We start from the raw sequence: 22,455 nt of genomic DNA, 5'->3' as shown, positions 1-22,455 counted from the left end.
TTTTATTTGTCTAATCTATTTTTTATGTGTTTTTGTTTTGTTATATATTTTTTCCAACTCTGTTAATAACATTTGTTGTTAACTAATGAGGAAAGTCCTATAATCTCTCACTGACACCGGATTGGTCGGTCAATATCCACCCGTGTGACGTAACTCCGCCTCTAAATTTCACATTAAAGGATCTCTCCTTTGCATGAGCTCCAAAATGTGTCATAGATTCTCTTAATCAAGAATCACAACTGATTAACATCCTAAAACAGCCTTTATTATTGCTTAGTATCGCTGAATTTTGCTTTATTGGATCATCTTATGTCAAAAAGCAGCGTCGGGTAATTATAGACTCTTATTTTGAAAAGCGAGCATCCACCCGGAATCACATGTTCTTCGCGCCGAAGCTGAGAGGTCTGAACTGAACTCCGCGTTCATGTCAAGTTTAGCGAAAGTAATGTCCAGTAAGTACGAAGTTCTCCTATTAATGCGGTGTTCTGCTATTTTAATGTTGAATTTCTGAGTGCAATAATTAAAAAACCTCCTTCGTTTAGCGTCGAAGCTGCATATTTGTCAGTGAAGCGGCTGTTTGTCTCCTCAGAGTTCCGTCTGGCGGTGGTCCAGCTGCAGGTGAGCAGCGTCAAAGCGGACAACCTGAGCAGAGTCCGGAGGCTGGTGAAGGAGGCTGCAGGAGGGGGAGGACAGGTGGTGCTGCTGCCGGTGAGCAGGGCGAGGCTGGGGGTGGATGTCACGTTGCTCTCACTGACATTCCTTCACACATTTGAGTCCTTGAACACAACTTTTGCACAGCATTTTTTGGGGGGGATGGTAATATTGATTATAGTAGGAGAAGGGCGAGTGTAATTAATCCAGCTTCTTCTCATTCAGCTAAATGAAATGTCCAGGATCAGGACATTTGATGATGCAGAGTATACAAGCATAAATACTGGACCTACTGGATGTAGGGAGCCCTCCGTGTGACCGCATAGAGACACAATGTAATGACAAAAAGAAGCAAAATGAATGAAATCAACTATAGACAGAATTGAAATTAATTAATAAGAGACTAAGCGTGATCCTAAAGGACTGCAATAGATGTAAAATGACTTAAACAGCTAGTAGGCGCCTTTAAACACCTACAGAGACACTCAAAATGACCAAAAACAGCTGCAAAGAGACATCATTTGCAATTTTGCACAATAAATGTCACTAATATCACTTTGAACTATGTATTTGTATTTCTGTAAATGTCTGTGCACTACTTATTTATATTGCACTCCTGATTTATTGCATTGCTTGTTTATATTTTTATATTTCTGTACATATCACTCTGTTATCTGTGTATAAGGAGAGAATTTGTGTGCAGTTTCATTGTACATTTTATAATGACAATAAAACAGATTCTGATTCTGAGACAGCAACCACCAAGAGACTTGGAATGAGGACAAAGACAAAGCGGCAACGAAATTACTTAAAACATCTACAAATCATAACGACAATAACTAAAATGAAACAGAATATTAACACAAATTGATACAAAACCACTGCAAAGAGCCTCAAACAATGACAACTCTGTTTTTTGTTCTCATGTTGTGTGTCTTTCACTCTGTGTAGGAGGATGTTGGAGCTCTTTAGAAATCTGTGTCCAGAGGCCTATTGTCTCAAAAAATTTATACATCCCATTTATACACCTAAAGAGGCATTTGTGGCTTAAATAGACCTAGATATTTAGACAGGAAAAGTGCAATTGAAACATCCATCCATCATCTGTACACCACTTAGTCCTCATTAGGGTCGCGGGGGGGCTGGATCCTTTGCAGTTGAAACTGTTTTAATTAAACATTGCTCTGTTCCATTAGTAAGCCATAACAGTGAGCCAGCATGCACAGAACCAGGAGCCTTGAAGCAGCTTAAATGGAGGGCGGATGATAATGTTTAATGCTATTAGTGTCAGCACCAGCTATCCACAAACTCACACAACCCAGGTCTCTTTGGAGGCGGCCAGTCATGCACCTCCTTGGTGAACCCTGGGGAGATCTGCAGTCAGTGTCCAAAGAGACTGAAACTCACCTGGTTTCTCACCTGTCACTTACAGGAATGCTTCAACTCTCCATATGGGACCAGCTTTTTCCCCTCATACGCCGAGAAGATCCCCGGAGAGTCCACCCAGGTGCTGTCGGAGGCAGCGAAGGAGAATAAGGTGTATCTAGTGGGAGGTAGGGAGGCTTCTGTGGCTGCAGTGACCTACATACATAGAACAGATGAATACAATTTGTCTGATGTAGAACTTGTGTCACATAAAAATGTTCACAATGTCATTATAGTTTGACCACGTGTTAGAAATGTTTCATCTTGAGGTCTCATTTAGTTCAAGGATCCTGGACGTTATATAAAATCTTTTTGAATCCACTTCTCATGTTTTGTTAGTATGTATGCTCACCTGTTGTGAAGGCAAGTGGGGTCCAAGCAGTAGTAGAAACGTGCACGTAATGAAGTGGTTGGTGAGTGTATATTTGATTGAATGGCTGGTTGTTGTGAATACATGTGGGGAACTCCAATATCAAGTGTGTGTTTCAGGTTTTGCCCACCAGAAGCAGAGTTAACATACAAACTCAGTGTTACTGATTACCCATGTGTCTGCTGTAGAGTATAAAATTCATTTTCTTCGGCTTGTTCACGGTAGTTTAGCGACGTATAGGGGAAAAAAAATAGAGAATTGGGCACAACAGTTAGATAAATTGTCTTCAACTCCCAGGAAACACTGAATTTCACACATGAAAATAACCGTCCAAGCATTCAATCAGGCTTTTTTTTTTTCCCTGTAACTGGTTTGTTGCTTCTGCTTTACTAGTTTTATTCTATCTGTGCACCAGCAAAAGCTTTATCTCTCAGCACACAAACACACTGGGTATTATATAGTAGATTAATCAGCTTCTAAGGTTGTAAATGAAAGCAAACTGAGTTCAAGTTTAGTCTAAACTTCTCTCTTGTTCATCAGTTTTGAGTCGCATTGAAAGAGGTGAAGCATTACAGACACAAGTGCAGTAAAGAAAAATATTGTTTGAACTCTTAGCTCCGGCTGCAACCAGTGATTACTTTCATTGTTGTATAATCTGTGTATTATTTTCTCAATAAAGCGGTACATTTTTTGTCTATAAAATGTCAGAAAAATATCAAATATCTCAGGACAGCCTTAAATGTCTTGTAGGAAGATTAAGTTTATTGTCATAGAGGAGGGAAAAATGGAAAGATGCTAGAACACAGTTTTGGCTTTTTTAAATTTAAATTAATTGATTATAAAAATAGATGCTGAATAATAGCATGCAGTTCTACCCCCAGCTGAATAAATTCACCTGGTGCTAAATTCAGTGACATAGGGGATGTCAAACTAAAACACAGTGGAGAAACGAACCGTGTGTTTGTTGTTCATCAGGATCCATCCCTGAAGAGGACGGTGGGAAGTTGTATAACAGCTGTACAGTGTTTGGCCCTGATGGAGAGATGATTCTTAAACACAGGAAGGTCGGTCTGCATCACCCACAGTATGAGTTTATCTGGAGAAATTAAGTTCCTCTAAACCGACTTGTGTTATCTCCTCCAAGATTCACCTGTTTGACATCGACGTTCCGGGAAAAATCCGCTTCCAGGAATCGGAGACGCTGAGTCCAGGCGACAGTTTGTCAATGTTTGAAACACGTGTGTGGGAGCTCATAACTGCTGCTTTGTTCCCAGCAGTCTGGACGAGCTTCTTGTTGACCTGATTTCTTTGTCCTGCAGCGTTTTGTAAAGTGGGTGTCGGGATTTGCTATGACATAAGGTTTGCGGAGCTCGCACAGATCTACAGCAGGAAAGGTGAGCGGCTGAAACGACTGATCAGATGGTTTCAGTTGTACTGAAGGAGATCTGACTGGGTTTGTCCTTCTGTCTTTAGGCTGTCAGCTGCTGGTTTACCCCGGAGCCTTCAACATGACGACTGGTCCGGCTCACTGGGAGCTGCTGCAGAGGGGGAGGTCAGCCAGGCCTAAAAATCTTTAGAGAATTGATTTCATACACATTACATTTATGAAGCCTTTTTCAGATTTGTAACATTGCTGATTGACAATCTAACTGCTACTTTAAGAACATCCATCCATCCATTATCTATACACCGCTTATTAGGAGGTGCAGGAGCTGCTGCAGAAAGATCCCTGACCGGGATGCGAACCGAGGATCTTCTAGCTGCAAGGCGACGGTGCTAACCACCAAGCCACTGTGCAGCCCCACTTTAGAAACAGTAAAATAAAAATATCCCAACAGCTGTGATGGAGCTCAGGACTCAACCTGCTGCTGTGTAACAAATAATTCAACTGCAGCTCGTGAACTGTGAGGATAAGTACACAGTGTGACCTGCTGCTAGATCCTAATCCATCCTGTCTTCAGCTCAGGAATAATTTATGATTATAAGTATTTAATGGAGTTACTGCTGCTGTTCCACATTGCTGGATCCTGCTGCTTTTTGATGCTGCAGGTCTTTGTTAGACTCAGAGGAAAGACTCCTGCAAACAGCTGGAAGCAACAAACTGAACTTTAGCCTCTGTTAACATTTTGTCCTAACTTGAAGAAAAGTGATGCAGAAGTAATAATAATAATAATAATAATAATAATAATAATAATAATAATAATAATAATAATAATAATAATAATAATAATAAAACCTGTACTGCTGTTACACATTTCAAAACTGGGCTGAACAGGGTACTTTACAAAAATTTAAATATTCACTAGAAAACAGCAAAAAAAAATTTAAAATAGACAAACATCAGAGCACTGACAGAGCATCAGAGAAAGAATAAAATGTTTTTTAAAGGCTTGTCTGTTCAGGAGGGTTTTTGATCTAAGAAACTGACTGAAACATTCTGAGATTAAACAGAATTTTGTTCTAGAGTGTTTGGGCTGAATCATAAAAGCATGATTCTTTTAAAAAGAAATGTTTAGGTTGGACTTTGGGCCTTTTTTCAGTAACTTATTCCCAGATGTCAGGGGTCGGGGTGCAGAATGTGGTGGTAAAAGTTCAGATTCGTAGTGTTGAGCCAGATCGTGTAAAGATTCAAAAGTGATCAACAGGGTTCAATATGAGAATTTTTAACCGTCTAAAGTAGATTTTCTCATCCTGGGAAGGAAGTTTATATTCTGTCAGGGTTATTCCCAGCTGAACGTGATCCTGACTGCTTTTCAGAAGCTGCAGAGTTGAATAAATCCAAGCAGTACGTTGAATTTTCATACACGCTAACCCCAGTTGCCTTTTTGGGTTATTGTAGTTCTATAACAAGAATAATATGTTAAATTTAGAAGATCATACTTTGAAACAGTGTGTAGTTGTATAATCATGTTTAATAGATACATTGATTTCTTAATCATAACGCTAAAGATGATGTTTCTTCATTCATTGTAATTATGTCCATTGGCAATGATGTGATGAATATTAATCAAGTGTTTTTTGGGGTTTTCCCAAACTAGAAGAAAAACAAAAAGATTCTTGTGCTTTATAATTGAACATAATGTTGTTGTGTCTTCTACAGGGCGCTTGATAACCAAGTGTACGTGGCCACGGCATCACCTGCCAGAGATGAAAGTGCCTCCTACGTGGCCTGGGGTCACAGCACTGTTGTAAACCCCTGGTAAGAAAACAAGAAAGTTATTATAGGAGGCATAGATGTGACGGTATGTACATAATTAACAAAGAGGAGAAAGAACGGGAGGCTGTTATGAACATGCAAGAGTTTGAAGGAAGCCGATTTGTGTCAGTAAAACCAGCAGTTTTCAGCTATTACTCAAAATATCTGTTTAGTATAAGTTATGAATTCTGGTTCTGATTTAGCATCAGCAAGATAAAACTACCAAACATTGCAGTATTTATTTTGTTCCCTGTGAGAGCGATGTAGCTGTGTGCACCAGTCAGCCACAACATTAAAACCACTGACAGATGAAGTAAAAAGCACTAATTATCTCATTACAATGGCTTCTGTCAAAGGGTGGAGCATATTAGGCAGCATGGGAATGCTCAGGGTGGGTTCCACTGTTAATACTACTATATAGTATACCATAAAAGGATTTAGAATGTCCCAATGTATAGTATGTCCAATGTAATATGCCAAAAATACCAGGATTTCTTACTACATCCTGTCAGATTTTGCAGTTTGCAGGTCTTTGTATGTGTTTTTTTATCTGGACATTTTAACCCACAATCCTCTGTGCAGTTATGTTAACTATGATGCAGATGTCCTGTGTAAGTATAAACAAGCTTGAGCCAGCGAGCGTGCACAGACAGATGACAGCTTATTTCACATTACAGACTGCAACAGTCAAAGTTTATGGTGTAACATTATAAGAAAGTAGCAAGTCCCAGCTGTATGCATAAAAACAGTGCAAACTTTGTGAGGGCAGCTTCAGTGTGAACTTAAAGAGAAAAAGTATACAATTTGGAAGTATAGCCAGAGTCTTGAAGTTGATTACAGCAGGAAAAATGAGCAGCGTGAGGATCTGAGTGACTTTGACAAACTCTGATGACTAGAAAACTGGGTCAGAGCAGGCTGTTCCTGGTGTTGAGTACCAGAAGTGGTCCAAGGAAGGACTACCGGTCATGGACACCCAGCACTCCTAGATGTGTGTGGGAAGTGAAAACTGGACCATTGTGGTGTGATCTAACTTAAAAGCTGCTGTTGCACAAACGGCTGAAAACCTTGATGCTACTATAAAGGAAAGGTGTCAGAACTCACCAACAAAACTGGCTAGTATGGCCAGGTGAGCAGCAGAGTCAGACCATGAAGCGATGAAAAAAACGTAATCTGGTCTGGTGGATTGTGGTGGGTTTTAAATGACAGCAGGATGCATTCTGGGTGGAAGTCAAATGATAGAGGCAGTGTGATGCTCTGAGCACTGTTCTGCTAAGAAACCTTGAATCCTGCGTTCATGTGGATGTTACGGTGACACATACCACCTACCCAGACATTGTTGCAGTCAATGTCCACGTCCTCATGAGTCCAAGGTGATGACCTGGTCTCCAAATTATGGTCGAACATCGTCTATTCGATCTAATGTTTATGGTCTGTGCTGGAAAAACAAGTCAGTACTTCAAAAATGCGCTGCTAACATCAGATATCTGTGGTTTTAATGTTGGGGCTGATTAGTGGCGTTTGTGATTTATTGTTACAGATGTATGAGCTTGTAAGTAACGATGCACTGCTGAACTCCTCTATATTCAGTTGTGAAGGATGTCACAGATATATGGAAAACTAAATACAATCCTTGCACTAAATACACAATAAAAAGAGCCCTTTTTCCAGATGTGAATGCACTTTTAGTTTTGTAATTCATCAACAAAGTCAAGCAGTAACAGTAGAATTCTTTTTTGAATATTTTATTTTTCAAATTTTCAATTCAACAAAACATACACAAAATACAGAATACATAAGACCCCCCACCCCCCGTACACAGACAAACTGAAAGAGTACCTGCCTCACAATGAGGAGGTAATAATCAAAGTAAAGGAAAAAATAAATAGAACATAAAGTAAGAGGCAGTATAAATAATCCTGGTTTATACAGGTGACTCGTGGTGTATCAATGTAGTATCGTTTTTAAGGTGTTGGCAGAGTGTCAGTGTAGGTCAAGTAGGGCTGCCAAATCTTCAGAAAGGTGGTGTATTCGTTTCTTAGAGTGTACATAATGTTTTCAAGTGGGATACAGCTGTTCATTTCCATCAACCATCCAGCTAAGGGGAGCTGGGAGTCAGACTTCCATGTCTAAGCTATTTCAAAAAATCTCCTCTGTGAGTTCTTAAAATGTGCTTTCAAGGTTGTAAAGTTCCCCAGTAGACAAACTGTGGGTCCAATGTGAAGGTAAATCCTGCAAGTAACTGTAGCATTCTGAGCAAAAGTTTTCACATCATATAAAGTCAGCATGTTGTAACTTCAGTTTGGCAGATTTCAAAACATGCACATGCTTTCTGTAACCAGCTGAGTTGCTCTGTTCCTGTTTATTTTCACACACTCTTCCTGCAGCTCACTTCAAGTCCTGTGCTATTTTTAGGGTGTCTAACTCATGCAGCATTTTTCAAACCTCCTCACATATTTTCAGTGTTGAAGTTTGTGTTATATTAATGTCGGAGTATTAATCTTGAAGCCAGATTCTTGTCAGTTTGTCAGCTGGCTGCATCCTGAGTTTGCTGATATTTAGTGGAATTCATTCCTCTCTCTATCCGTGCAACGTTTTCTGTTCCACTGGCTGCTACAGGAACCCAAAGCAGAATGTTTCCACCTCCACGTTTGACAATTAGCTTTCATGAAATGGAAATGAAGCGGAACAGCTCCAACTCTAGTGTCGCCTGAACCTACCTGCGGCTCCTCTGCCGTTAAACCTGAAACTTTTCTTGCTCTTCCAGATCTTGACATCCACAGTTCCCCTTAAATGCCCTTCCTTAGTGACATTTCAAACTGTGAAAATTGCTTCATCTGTCCTTGTCTTGGAGGCATCAGTTCGCTTCACATTCACATCCTCAGTCAGTCGCTTCGAGCAGACGATGGTTGTTTAGTGTCACCACGAGGTTTGAGGAGTCAGATCTGAAAATGTCATCAGCTGGTAATTCCACATAGCAGCTCTGCAAGGAGTTTACAAGAAGGTGGCCAAACTTTTGCACCTGCTGCAATTAGTGTTTAATTTTAGTCTATTTTTAAGGTCATGAATAAACTGTAACGCTGCATTAACATCTGAGGAAGCCTTTTCTTCAGTTGTCTTTGCTGCAGCAGTTATAGTGACGTCTTTTCATTTTAGAAAAACAACAAAGTTAGTACGTTGTTAAGGGAAGCCCAGACTTTCCCAAACAGCTGTATTTTACAGTACACTATATAATATTTATTAAACAGTACGTCAGTCTGCACCTCAATGATTTGGGGTTGTGCGTTTGATAGATTTTTAGTTTATTTGACAGGGTTATTTGTTCTCTCTGCACTTTTTTTCCCCTTATTTGTGCTTGAGAACTATGAGGGCTGCGTTGGCCATTATATATGAAAGTCGGAAACATTTTCAGTGCATATTCAGGAGATTCATGCAGTTATTATGCGGCAGCCTGTTCATATCTGCATATACTGTCAGTAAATTCGAGTAAAATCCAGACTTACTTATGCCGTATGGATGCATGAAACACAGACCACTGATCCTGTGAGAAAAGAGCTTTAGTGACATTTTACGCTACTGACAATCAGTGAGATTTGATATTGATCCTAAACCTTTGCTGTCCAACTCCATCTCTTCCTGATATTTCAGGTGCTAACTGTGCAGATTGTTGCTCTGTGTTGTTGCAGGGGAGAAGTCGTCTCCAAGGCAGGACCAGAGGAAGCCATTATTTACGCCGACATCGGTGAGTAGATGAGCTGTTTGCTTCTCTGCAGACTGGAGGTCGACTCCTGTCAGATTAAAACTTCAGCCATTCATCACTTCTTGACAGCGATGTAGTGACTCTGTTTGTTGTTTTGCCAACTCAGTGTTGCATCATTTGTTTGCTCATGTCTTGTGTGATATCTGAGACACATTTGATCCGATTGTGATCAATATAAATGGAAAGGTGGGACTCTGGACTGTACAAGAGTTTCGTTTTATCATGAGAAGAACTAATTTACTGTTGTTGAGACTGGGCAGAATAACAGCAAGTCAAGGGTAGTTGTGGTAGTTAATAAACCAGAATATGCTGTTATTGACTGTCTACTCCTTCATCTACAGCGTTAGAGTGCAACAACAGCACAAGCAATAGACGCAGTAGGAACATCTGGGTCAGTATATAGTTGCAGAACTTTTTCTCACATAATTGGCAGGTATCATAGTTGACATTTTTGCTGTTTTCAGGCCTAAAATCAACATGGCCACCTATAACCAAACACCACATGGCATTTTAACTGCAAGATTCTTCTAAAATATCATATATATAATTGAGTAAATTTGAAATTGAAAGTTATTTCTAAAGATATTGTAGTAAACCTGTTGACATGCCATAAACCCAGACTTGACTTACACACTACTTTATATTAAATAACTCAGAAAGCCTTGGAGTCTTTTCAGTCTTTCCATATAAAATGTGATATATTGCCATAAAAGAAATATCTGTCATGATTTTCTCACCTTAATAAAAAGAACATAATCAAAACAATTTTTGAATAAGCTCATTTTATTATTGTTTAGCTAATTAGGTGGTTGTTATTAAATTCAGACGGTTGTTGAGTTGACATTTTAGTGATATCCAGTCATTTTTTTTATTAATAAGTGATTGCTTCCATAATAAATAATTATGGAATTTGTAAAGACATGATCATAATGAACATAAAAAACATTAGTTGTCTTACTTTTAATAAAAATGTATGCAAGATAGATCCCATGGACTTCAAAAGCCCATCAATTATATATTGACCCGTCTGTTGATCTGCTTTACCACTGTTAGTGTCTGCCTACTTTATATTCCTATTCTGCACTGAACCTCTCTGCATGTGTCTCTCGTCTTCAGATCTGCAGTATTTGTCCGACATCCGGCAGCAGATTCCGATCACAGCTCAGCGGCGGGACGATCTCTACGCTGTGACGTCAACACAGGAAGGATCAGGCTGAGCGCTGTGACCTGTACTCCTGTTCTCCAACTGTGGCTGAAATAATCCAGGCTGAAATGTACGTTAATTCACGTCCAGATGATTTGGTTCTTTGAAAGTTGACTGAGGATCGATTGGGTGAAGTTCTTGTGCACTTCATTCATTTGACTAGCTAAAGGCAGGTTTTGTGTTACATGAAGTAGGCGTGTCCCTTCCAGCACACACTGGGGAAGTACATTGATGGATTTCAGTCTCATTTCTGTATTTTACTGCTGTTTTGCACAGCGTTGGGCTACATAATGTTCCTACAATTTTCAGTAAAGTGAGTCATCTGTTTTTGTTCTAATCAGTTTCAGTGAGCAAATGAAATCTGTTTTGAATAGACCTGAACATTAGAGAAAAAGCAAAGTGTAGAGTTTCATTTAATCCATTTTAAGGCAAGAAGAGATTACTGCCATGGAAAACTCCTCTAAATGTTTAGCTTTGAAATACAGCATGTACTCCATGTTCTTCCACATAGGACCTCTATTAATGTAATGAAATTACAACCAACTGAATAACCTCTTGCCTTACTCGCCTTCATCCAAGCATGTAGGAGAACTTTCATTGGCCACTAAAAATGTGAAAGTCTGTCTTTATAGTCAGTGTTTTGTTTTCAGATCTGGGTGACTATAGAGAAATTGAGAAATCTGTAGACACAAAGGGCTCATTGTAATTTATCGAAAACACAGCACTTCCCTCTTTCAGATAATTACACACCAATGAAAGCACAATTCTGAATACTACTTTGAATTTCTGCAAGAAGAGCCTCTTAAATCGTTCACACTGGACCTTTAAATACCACATGTTCAGACCTCATTTGTCAGAATCTTTAAAAAATGTCTTGTTTTATATTTTATCAGGTATAATGATAGATAATAATTACATCAACAGATTGTAATAATTTCTGATTGGCCTACATTTTGTCATCTACAATTAACAGTCTTTCATTGTATCTCTAAGAATGTGAACCATTGATATTTGACTGTCCAGCTGACTGTTAAAGGATTCCAGATTCATTTTAAACCAGCTTCAAAGTACCAGAAAATCTAATTAAATTACCAGCATTATAATCTCAGTTAACAGATGGAGAACAGGGACAAGGAGAAGCAAAAATACAACACAAAACACTGCAACAGATCTGTGCTGCAGAATGTTGACAGTCATAGGTGTGGAAACGGGATGAAGTTCGGACAATCACTGTCGGATAATGCATGATTTGAGTGCAGTAAAGCTGCAGAGACTCACTTCTTAAGAAAGGAACTGAGTTTTTTGTGTGTCAGTGTATCACCTCAGAAGAAAACTGATGAGTTTTGGTGAGAAATTAAGCCATTAAACCTTTCAGGTAACAGGTAAATATGGAAATTTACCTCTTTCAAAGTGTTTCCATTTTTTTTTGACATGGTGCTCAATTTAAAAAACTGATGCCATTTTTAGTGCCAGCTGTTCTTACTGGAATTTTTCACGTCTGTAGAAACTTTTTCGTTCCTACAGAGGTGTGTTTGACTTTTTTTTTTTTTTTTTGTTCATTTTGCTTGATGTAAGATTTTCTTCATTGTAGCTTCAGAGATTTAAAGTCTAAAAAAAAGTGTTTGCTTGTCCACTGTTAGATCATTAACAAGTCTATGAGGTGAAATTTTAAAAAAGTTTCCGCAGTAGGTTTGAGAATCTTTATTAAAAGTTGAAATACAACAACCCTGTGTGAGGAAACAAAGTGATCACTAAACATAAACTGATGCCCCAGAACTAAATTTACAATGGTGGAAAAAATGTTGGGACACCCCATAAATTTGTGAAACATTGCATTAAGAATCACTCTTAGGTCTTCAAGTGCAACTTCTTTTAGTACAATTACAACCATAATACTAAACAAATCCTGAAAAAGCCATTAAAAACTTAAAATTGATTGGTGCCATAAAAATAAAAAATTTTGAGTATTGGGTCATTTTGGTAGAATTTATTTTGTTAGTTTTCCACAAAAAATAAACAAAAAAACACACAAAAAGATTTTTCCACACATATTTCATGATATTTGAGATTGTGTAAAATTTTAAGAGTGTCTGAAAACTTCTTCCACCACTGTATGTAAAACCCGCCTGACTAAATATTTAAATGGTGATCATAACAAATATTTATTCACATATCAGTGCTTTATTGCCTAACGGCAGAAAAATAAAAAGTATGACTTAATGAGTGTTCGCTGATTCAGAATTTCACACGTCTGTCTCCTTTGACTCCTGCCTCATCACTTCAGCTTCCTCTTTGTACCGACGTCGTCTTTTGTATCCTGATGGGGGAAAAAAATTAATTTTAGTCACGAAAACATTTTGAATTTGGAAATACTCTCTATAAAATCTATAATAGCTTCCTGGTTGGACCTATATGACAACATTTAATTAGAGTTTCTGTATTTATACTATGGGATGGATTTGAGTCCTTGTTTGGCCTCTATAAAAGGAATACCAGTGCTGTGTAAATTACATTTTCTCAATCAAAGTTTGTTCAGTTTCAACAAAAAGTCAATCAATGACTACTAATGGTGCTTTTTATGATTCATTGCTCTTCCTGGCTGTTTGCACCCCAGATTCGTTTAACTACAGCATATTAAACCTGATTTAGATCCTGTTACAGATTTAAAAAATATACTGGACGTTATATTTTTGGTAATGCCTTATTTTATGTAGAAAAAGAAAAAAAAACAAGTGAGGATGCAAGATGCTCAGTTTTTTTTTCAAAAATTTTCCAACTTAGGCTGACTGCCTACGCTGATACAGATTTATGCACTTTTTTTTTTTTTTTAACCATGAGTTCTATTATGATGGAAAGTGCAAATATATAATGCTATTATTCAAACTCACACATTTACTGGACAAAATACTACTTAAACACAACAAAAATATGCCATATTTATTTTTATGTAATATTTTCAAAAGGCATTATCTGCCTATTGTTGTTCATTTTGAGCAGACACTGATATTTTTATAAACCTTTATTTGCAGATACCAATTATCTTCTGATGTCTATGTGCATCCCTAGATTAAGCTTTATAATTTGGTTGTTACAAAAATAAAAATATGCATTTCAGTGAAAAAATAGCTTAATTTAAAACAAAGTAAATTGTGCCTCATTAATTTTTTTTATAGGAAACTTTATTCTTCACAAACGCTTGTCTGCGTCTTTACATGTTACAGGCTGGCAGAGCTGCGACGATTAATCGAGTAAAAAAATGATTACTCTCCAGTTATTTTGTCAAGTGATTAATCGGTCTGAGAATTTGTTTCAGCTGCTTAAATGGTACAGGATAAATGTGAATATTTTCTGATTTCTTTCCTCCTCCATGACACTAAACTGAATATCTTTGGCTTGTGGACAAAACAAGACATTTGAGAATGTCGGCTTTGGGAAACAATGATTGACATTTTGCATGTTCATTTTCATTTTCTGACATTTTATAGACTAAACTTAATCAATATATTAATCGACAAAGAAAATAAGCATTAGTTGCAGCATAACAGGCCAGTAAATTAAATTGTTGGATTTGTTCTTATATAAAATCACACTAGATGACACTTTAATTTGCTTTTGTCAAATGCAACTTTTGAGCACTTTATATATAAAAGAAAATGCTAAAATACACACAAGGTAGAGAACAACTTTGATATCTGTAATGTTCCCACTTTAAGGACTAGAAATGCTGGGTTTGTGTTAAGTCTAACATCACAACATAAGGTGTTAAACTCTGTTTTTTTGAACTTCTGCCCTCTGAAAATACTCCAGATTCTCGCACCCAATATTTGTTTTAGATTTTCTGTTTACTGGACTTTTTAGGAAATTTACTGATAGATAAAAACTCATCACTGTGTGTGTGCGACCGGCCCACCTCTCTGTGTTTGCTGGTATTCCTTCTTCTTCCTCTTACTGATTCGGTCCAGGTGGATCTGATACCAAATCCCCACTATCACCATGACGCCCACCACCACACACAGAGCCGTGCTGAAGATCCACATGCCCTCGGACGCTCGGCTCACCACGGGGCCGCTGGGCGTTCCGTCTGAACCAGAACCAGAGGTTAGTGACCTGCCTCTTTGTGTTGAAACCTTAATGAACGCTGAAAGAAAACGACTCACAGCTGGTGGACGTCAGCGTCTCATTCATGGACGGGTTCTCTATGATGCACGTCACGCTGGAGTCCCTGGAAATGTTGACTGTCAGGTGGCTGGTGATGTTGTAGAGATGGGAGTCGGGGAGCGATGCTGCCAGGGTCCTCACTGAGCCTTCGGGGGGCTCGTCGGTGTCGTTGATGAGCCAGTAGACTGCAGGTTGAGGGTAACCGCCGCTGGACTGACAGTGGAAGGACGTCTCCTCGCCCTCGACTGCTTCTCCCCTCTGGAGGTCTGGGAAGCTGAAACTGGCTGCAAACAACCAGCAAAGTCAAGAATTCCTTATTCTGCATGCTTATTTCTTATGTTTATTCTCATACCTGTATTTATACTTATCTACTTTTTCTTACACCTTAACTTGGTTCTTCTCCCAGCATGATCTGCACCTTATTTTTATTACATATCGTGTGATTATATACACTACTATTCAAAAGTTTTGGGTCATTTAGAAATGTCCTTGTTTTTGAAAGAAAAGCTTTTTTTCTTTTTTTTTTTTACATTAAATTAATCAGAAATCCAGTCTAGACATTTTTAATGTGGTAAATGATTATTCTAGCTGGAAACAGCTGATTTTTAATGGAATATCTCCATAGGGGTACAGAAGAACGTATCCAGCAACCATCACTCCTGTATTCTAATGCTACATTGTGTTAGCTAATGGTGTTGAAAGGCTAATTGATGATTAGAAAACCCTTGTGCAGTTATGTTAGCACATAAATAAAAGTGTGAGTTTACATGGAAAACATGAAATTGTCTGGGTGACCCCAAACTTTTCAACGTAGTCTATCTATCTATCTATCTATCTATGGCACTGACCTGCTATCCTGAGACACACTTTGCACACCAGCGACCTCTGATTCTCCCCTGAAATGATGAAGAAACTGTAATAAACGTTGTCCTGCTTGGGATCAGCTTCTGGCAGCTCCAGAGAGAAGTTTCCAGTTTGTGTAGCATCAGTGTGGACCGTGGCTCTGTTCATGCTCCATATCTGAATGTTTCCATCCTCATCCCACACTGATCTGAGCACCACTTCATCCTCTCTCCTCCACTCAATGGAATAATTCGCTAAAGTTAGTAAGTCAGGGTAAAGGCAGGGCAGAGACACCGGGCGTCCCACTATACCAAGAACACAGTCCTCCCCTGTAGAAGCAAGACAGACAAACGCATGTAAAATCACAGTTGTGACTCCTCACCTCAGTATGTGCTCTACATGACCAGACAGTCATCTTACCCAGACAGGCGCACACACACAGGAAGCTGAGCAGGAGTCCAGTGCGCCACAGAGCCACCGGCATCCTCTGCCGAGCGCACATTTGCGTACAAAACACATTCAAATACACTTCACTCTTGAAATCATTAACCCAAAACACGTCCATGACTCCGAAAATCATGGAACCGTCTGACTTCACCGCCTCGTCCTCTGCTCGTTCCAGCTCTTATGCACGCGTTTCCTCACTCTGAAGGAGTTCATCACCAGTCATGTTGCGGCTTGTTGTGCCATACCTGTCCGCTCTGTCTTATCCTGTCTGATTTAAATGACGAAAAACACCTCTACGGGTTTGAAAATAATTACTTTCCCACGCAGAATAAGCGTAAAAAACACGAGGTTCCTCAGTATCAGTCTGAAAATATCCAGTTAGGAGTCATAGCGCGGATATTGGTTCGACCTGTCTGACTTCTTTTCAGGTCACACACGCCCATTACGATGGAGGCGTGATGCCATTAAAAAAATAAAAATAAAAAAAATCATATGTAGGACACTTTAAACTGATATTGTTCAAATTGATAGATCATTATTCCACAGAAAAGATACCTAATTCTATTGTATGTATTGTCTTTCATTAGATGTTTAATAATGATTGGAAAAACAGACAAAAACAAAACAAACAAAAAACCTACAACAACAATCCGTATAGAAATTGTGTTTTGGCTATATTTTCATGGAAAAATAAATATCTTATACATTTTATAAATCTCCCTGAGTCTGAAGAATTTGAAAGACAGTCATAGTAACTGGTATTATTTATATTTATATACATATATATATATATATATATATATATATATATATATATATATATATATATATATATAAATATAACAAGTAAATCTTTACTTGTGTTGTGAACTTTGGTAAGAAGCAGGAACTTTAGCGTTGCCATGGATACATGAGTGTTAAATTCTGTCCATGTTTCCATTTTGGGAAATGCAGTCCAGTTCCAGAATGTGGAGAAATTTAGTCTCACAATCGCAGACAATAAATATTATCTGAAAGTCGGGTTATTGTTCTTTATCAGCACAATACAAAAAGATTAATGTTAGAAATATTCCAGTTAAGACTCTAGAATATCAGGATTTATGTAAATTTACCTCAATAATATGAATGTTCAGGTTAAGATTGTACAGTGATATTTATTATGTAAGTTTAGCTGATTAAAGTTTATGACTCTGCACTAAAATATTATTTAAATTGACATCATTATTATAATATTTAGGGTCAGACCCTACAGTATTGAGATTAAGAAATCAAACATTCTATAAAATGTAAATACACTGAACTCATTTGGATATATTTCAGTGAGACTCTACAACATTATTTGACACAAATGTATCTAAATCAAAATTTTTATAATTTTCACGCCAAACATTTACTGGACTGATTTAAACATTAAAATCACTCCTTTCTAATCCTCTGCTGTACGTTCAAACCTGAGGCCTTAAATAGAAACACACAAGTATCTGATTGAAGGAACTTCTGCAGAGTCCTGGTTCCAGAACATGATGATAGAATTATAGACAAACTTTAACAAAAGCTGCCTGAGAGTTTACAGGTTTTTATGTTGGATTTCTTCAGTAATTTAATGAGAGTTATCAGCAAAAATCAAGGGTTCATTTGATGAACTTCATTTCCTAAAACATCCAGAATTGGAGCTCATATCTTTGGCAGCTGTAAAGTTTCTGCTCCTTCAAAGTTCACAACACAATGAATTAATTCCTAAAACACTCTCAATGCTGGAGAGCGTTTGTGATGCTGAAGCAGTGACCAGTTTTTCTGTTTCTTCTCTGGAGATGCACAATGAGGGACGTCTGCAGAGACTGAGAAAGAGTCTCACCACATCCTGACATGAGGAAAAAGACTTTATTGAAGACTACAATGAGAAAAACTATCAGACAGCAGACAGCTGCATTCAAGGTGAGCTCTGAACATTTGATCTGGAGCAGGAATTCAATAACGGCAGCATGAGCTTCATTTCAGTCTGTAGCTGCTGAATTCATGGATGAATCATCTGGCACTAGAGAAGAAGACCATCAAACATCCACATCAGCTGATGGAGGTCCAAGAGTCTCACTGAACAACCAACCTACAGAGTGAAGACCTCAAATCTGATTGGACGGCCTCCTATTCAGCCACATGTGTGAACAAATGCCTCTAAGCTGATTTGTTTTCTAAAATAAATCTAGTTTGAGTCCTAATCTATGCCTGTGTGTTTGCTTCTTTACACCACTGTGAACAGTTTAGGTTGGTAGATTGTTCCAGATAAGACAAGTACAAGATTCTTCAGAGCCGTTCTACCACGAGCCTGACAGGAAGAACTCCAACAGCTACTGAATGTTCCTGTGGTTCCGTCAAGGCTACAGGAGGAGCCCTATGAGGACGAGCCGGTCCACCTGATGGTGGCCAGTCGCTGCGGTTCAAAGCCAACACTGACTACGTGGACTTCTACTGGACCACACGGAGGCCTTCAAACCGGACCAACAAGTTCAGTGACTCCCCGACTCATGGGTCTGAGGACGCCGCCGAGCCTCGGTCCAGCCGGCCTCCTGTCTGTGGGTGTTTGAGTGCTGAGAGGTTTGTGGATGCATGTGAACGTTCTGTGTTGAAACAGCAGCTTTGGACTCAGTAACGCCAGGAAAAACCAAGAGCTCCTTTATTTGTGACTTCCACTAAAAAAACAGATGAAAATAAGTTTGCCAGGGTTCTGACTGATAACAGATTATTAAATAATGAAAATAACAGTTTAAATATTCCTTTAAACAATCCTTTTAGGTCTACATTTCCTTTACACTGACTTCTTGGTATTTTGGGTGGAATATACCATTAAGCCCAATGTTCAAGGGTTCTTCTGGGAATATACCATTAAACCAACCTTTTAGGTAAATGTTCCAGGATGTTGGGTAGAATATACCATCAGATCAACATTTTAGGTCTACATTGGAAGATTTTAGAGTAGAATATTACTCCAAGCCATCCTTTAGGTCTACATTTAAGGTGGAATACTCCTTTACACCAAGATTTTTTTTGGTCTACATTGAAGGATTTTAGGTGGAATATTCCTTTGAACGAACTTTTTAAGTTTAAGTTCAAGGATGTTGGGTGGAATATACCATCAGACCAACCTCTGAGGTCTACAGTAGTGAATTTTAGGTGGAATATACCATTAAACTCACCTTGTAGGTCTACATTGGAAGATTTTAGGTGGAATTTTCTTCCAAACCGTCTTTTAGTCTACATTTAAGGATGTTTAGGATGGTATATTCTTCCAAACCAACTTCTCAGGTCTACATTTCAGGTGGAATATTCCTCCATACTAACTTTTTTGGTCTACATTGAAGGATTTTTTCTAAACCACCCTTTCGGGTCTAGATTTGAGGTTTTAGGTGGAATATTCCTTTTAACCAGCCCCTCAGGTCTCTGAGGATTTTGGATGGAATACTCGGTTAAACCAACATTTTAGGTGCATGTCCAAGGATTTCTGGTGGAATGTTCCTTAAAGGTGGATGTGTGAGGACCTTGTAGGTGGAATACTTCCTGAAACCAACTTTTTAGGTCAACATTCAAAGATTTAAGGTGGAATATTCCTTTAAACCAACCTAAATTTCAAATTTTGATCATTATCAAGAGAGAAACCTCAATCCAGACTCCTCATAATGACGTTTGAGATTTATGCTGCTGTTATTTGTTTAGTCCAGACTAAATGACAGAAATCCACAACTGTAATTTTATTTCAGAACTCGGTTTTTAGATGTCAAAACAATCCATGTGACTCTAAAAACTCAACAGCTTTACAAACTCTAAGATTAAACTCTCCACAAGGATCCAAAATAAGTTGGACTTCTACAAGAGAGCTTTAATTATTCTTCATCTACTTCCTGAAAAGTTTGGTCAATAAAAAAGAAAAAAACTAATATTTTCAGCGGAACTAAAGACAGACTTTGTGATTTTTCTGCTCATGTTGTTGTAAACTTACTCTTTCAAATAAATAGCTGCCTAACCCCCTGGAAACCAGCGTTTGTCCTGTTTTTGTGTTGCTCCTCGGCGACCCTAGACAGCCGGGTCCTAATGTTTTTTGAGCAACACACCATACTATGACGTTTTTTCAATGATGGTTCTACTATGAAACCAGTTTGACATGTTCAGGTGTTCTTTGTGTGAAAACTCAGAGATTTCAGGTATCAGAAGGTGGTTTTCAACTTTCTTTGTTAACTTTCTGCTTCAACTTTAAACTAAATTTACTTCACTAAGCCAGCCCTCTGGACTTCCAGGAAGCTGTGTTCCTATTGGCTGTCCAGGTGGCTGCTTGGTGTTATCAGGAACACCTGAGCAGCTCAGTGTCTTCCTGCTTCATGTGTCTGCAGCCAAACATTTCCTCTGCTTCTTTTCCCCACTGAACCGGGTTTGGCTCCATTGCTTTAGTTTGTTATTTAGGCGTTGGCTTGCAGCTTCCAGCAGTAAAATCGGCTTTAATGTGTTTCTTGGTGTGTTTTAGGGCTTTGTACTGGATAGTTGTCTTGGTAAATGTGGTGCTTTAGCCACAGTTAACACATGGTGCTAATGTGTGCAGTGATTAGTGGGTTTGACGCAGCTGAGTTGTGTCTTTATCTTGGCTGCAGTGAGTCTTTAGAGGTTTTTGGTCAGACACATTCTGTATTCTTGTTGGTGAACCAATGTTGGTTGTCCAGAAGGTAAGAGTTCCTGTCCTGATTCTCTGTTTAAAGAGGTTCTCTGGTAGGCTGCAAGAGACTTTAGCGTTTGGGTTGTACTAGTTTGGTTTTTGTACGGTTTCATTTGGATGACTATCTTGAGGCCCCTCCATGTGGTTTAGTGAGGTTTTCTGGAACAGTTCTACAAAGCAACCTGCAGCAGAAGAGACTTTGAGAGTTTTTAGGAAGTTCTGGAGACCAGACTTTAGAGCAGCAGAAACATTTGTCAGCAGTTTGAGCAGGAGAAGGTGAGCTTCAGAGTAGAAATGAGACGGAAACCTTCTTGACCCGTGTGGTGAGGTCCTGTACCAAGAGTTTGAGCAGGTTGTGAAGAGTCTGTAGTTCTTTGGTCTGAAAGCACAAGAAGAGTCGACTCATTAAAGGAGAAAACAGGAGATATTGTTGCTTCTTCTGTCGCTCTGCAGTTCCCAGTTTACTTAGACTGAATATCAAGTTTATATTTTAAATGATTTACCATGTGAGCCCAAGAAGACTTCAATAAACTCCCTCCATCCCCTGGACACAACATATTTTATTACCATGTTAAATCTTTTTTAAAAATATATTTTTGAGTTTTAATCATAGTTTTTTCTCTTTGCTTGTTTAGTTTTGTCATCTGTGTGAAAGGTGCTAAACAAATAAAGTTGAACTGATAAAGTGAATAATTGACTAACTCATGATTGTGACAACAGAAATATTTTCATTGTGATTTCAGGGTTTGTTTTTATTTTCAAGGTTGGGGTTAAAATCTTGACAGAAAAAAAGATTAAAGAAATAAACTACATTAAAAAAGCAATCAAAGGAAAAAAAACATTTAATACAATAAAACTTAAAAAAATTAAACATTAAATACAATTAAATTATATTAAACAGGCAAAATATTGAATTAGATTATTAAACAGAAGCTACAACATGTAATTATGAAAATAAACAAAATTTTTTGAACAAAAATATTAAACATTAAAGATGAAATATTTTAGATAATTAAACATTTAAAAAATACAATTAAACAAGAACATTAAACATTTAAAAAATACTAAACATTTAATTAGAGTATTAAACCTTTGAAAAGACAAAACATTTAATCAAAAAATTAAATGTTTAATTAGAAATCTTAAAGACAATAAAACTTTAAATAGGAATTAAACAGAAAATACAATGAAGCATTTAAAAAGAAAATTAAACATTAAAAGGTGGTAAGACATTTAAAAAGAAAAACCTTAAAGATTTTAATGGAAAAATTAAACATTGGGAAAGAAAAGGAAAATTTTCAAACAAGCCGATAAAACATTTGAAAAAACAATTAAACATTAAAAAGACAAAACATTTGGAAATCAAATCAGATATTAGAAAAGAATAAAGGGTGAGAAAAGAGCAAAACTAAACATTTAAGAAGAATCAAACTACAGACACAACATTTGAAAAGACACCAGTTAGACTTTAGAAGATCAAATTAAACAGAAGAGACAATAAAATGATCAAAAAGAGAAAAAACAGATAAAGTTCTTAAAGTGTTTTCTAGTCTGAAATGAAAACACCAAGTTGTTTCTTCAAACATTTCCTCTTTCTATGCTCTTGGTTTGATTGTGGACAGATTTACTAAGAACTCATTTCAGAAAACTCCAGACTCAAGACTCATGGTCACAAGTTTTAAGGTTTCTGTTAACCATAAAGTTCAAA

The 22,455-nt window shown here is 37.9% G+C and overlaps 2 protein-coding genes across 2 annotated transcripts; one reads left to right on the top strand and one right to left on the bottom strand.

The window, feature by feature from the left end:
- Positions 1-326: 326 nt before the first annotated feature.
- Positions 327-11,880, top strand: nit2 (nitrilase family, member 2). The gene is made up of 10 exons (XM_023267056.3): positions 327-452; positions 590-708; positions 2,084-2,204; positions 3,422-3,510; positions 3,591-3,684; positions 3,766-3,840; positions 3,920-3,998; positions 5,547-5,645; positions 9,326-9,381; positions 10,516-11,880. The coding sequence occupies exons 1-10, from the start codon at positions 425-427 to the stop codon at positions 10,614-10,616; spliced, it is 861 nt and encodes a 286-aa protein (XP_023122824.1). The 5' UTR covers positions 327-424; the 3' UTR covers positions 10,617-11,880.
- A 409-nt stretch (positions 11,881-12,289) lies between these two features.
- Positions 12,290-16,476, bottom strand: LOC111566472 (ICOS ligand-like). Its single transcript, XM_023267072.3, has 5 exons — positions 16,025-16,476; positions 15,610-15,933; positions 14,761-15,045; positions 14,514-14,684; positions 12,290-12,920 (listed from the first exon to the last, which is right to left on the bottom strand). Exons 1-5 carry the CDS (start codon positions 16,182-16,184, stop codon positions 12,847-12,849), a joined length of 1,014 nt encoding a protein of 337 aa, XP_023122840.2. The 5' UTR covers positions 16,185-16,476; the 3' UTR covers positions 12,290-12,846.
- Positions 16,477-22,455: the final 5,979 nt, after the last annotated feature.

This window comes from Amphiprion ocellaris, chromosome 2 (genome assembly GCF_022539595.1).
Source record: "Amphiprion ocellaris isolate individual 3 ecotype Okinawa chromosome 2, ASM2253959v1, whole genome shotgun sequence".
Classification (NCBI taxonomy): domain Eukaryota; kingdom Metazoa; phylum Chordata; class Actinopteri; family Pomacentridae; genus Amphiprion; species Amphiprion ocellaris.
Note: the sequence above shows the minus strand (reverse complement) of the source record. Positions and strands in the feature narration are given on the sequence as shown.

Coding starts and splice junctions, on each gene's coding strand:
- nit2 (XM_023267056.3), top strand. CDS start 425: ATGTCAAGTTTAGCGAAAGTAATGTCCA. Junction 3,999..5,546: donor GAGCTGCTGCAGAGGGGGAG/GTCAGCCAGGCC, acceptor TGTCTTCTACAG/GGCGCTTGATAACCAAGTGT. Junction 5,646..9,325: donor AGCACTGTTGTAAACCCCTG/GTAAGAAAACAA, acceptor GTGTTGTTGCAG/GGGAGAAGTCGTCTCCAAGG.
- LOC111566472 (XM_023267072.3), bottom strand. CDS start 16,184: ATGATTTTCGGAGTCATGGACGTGTTTTGGGTTAATGATTTCAAGAGT. Junction 15,046..15,609: donor AGTGTGTCTCAGGATAGCAG/GTCAGTGCCATA, acceptor GGTTGTTTGCAG/CCAGTTTCAGCTTCCCAGAC. Junction 12,921..14,513: donor ATACCAGCAAACACAGAGAG/GTGGGCCGGTCG, acceptor TTCCCCCATCAG/GATACAAAAGACGACGTCGG.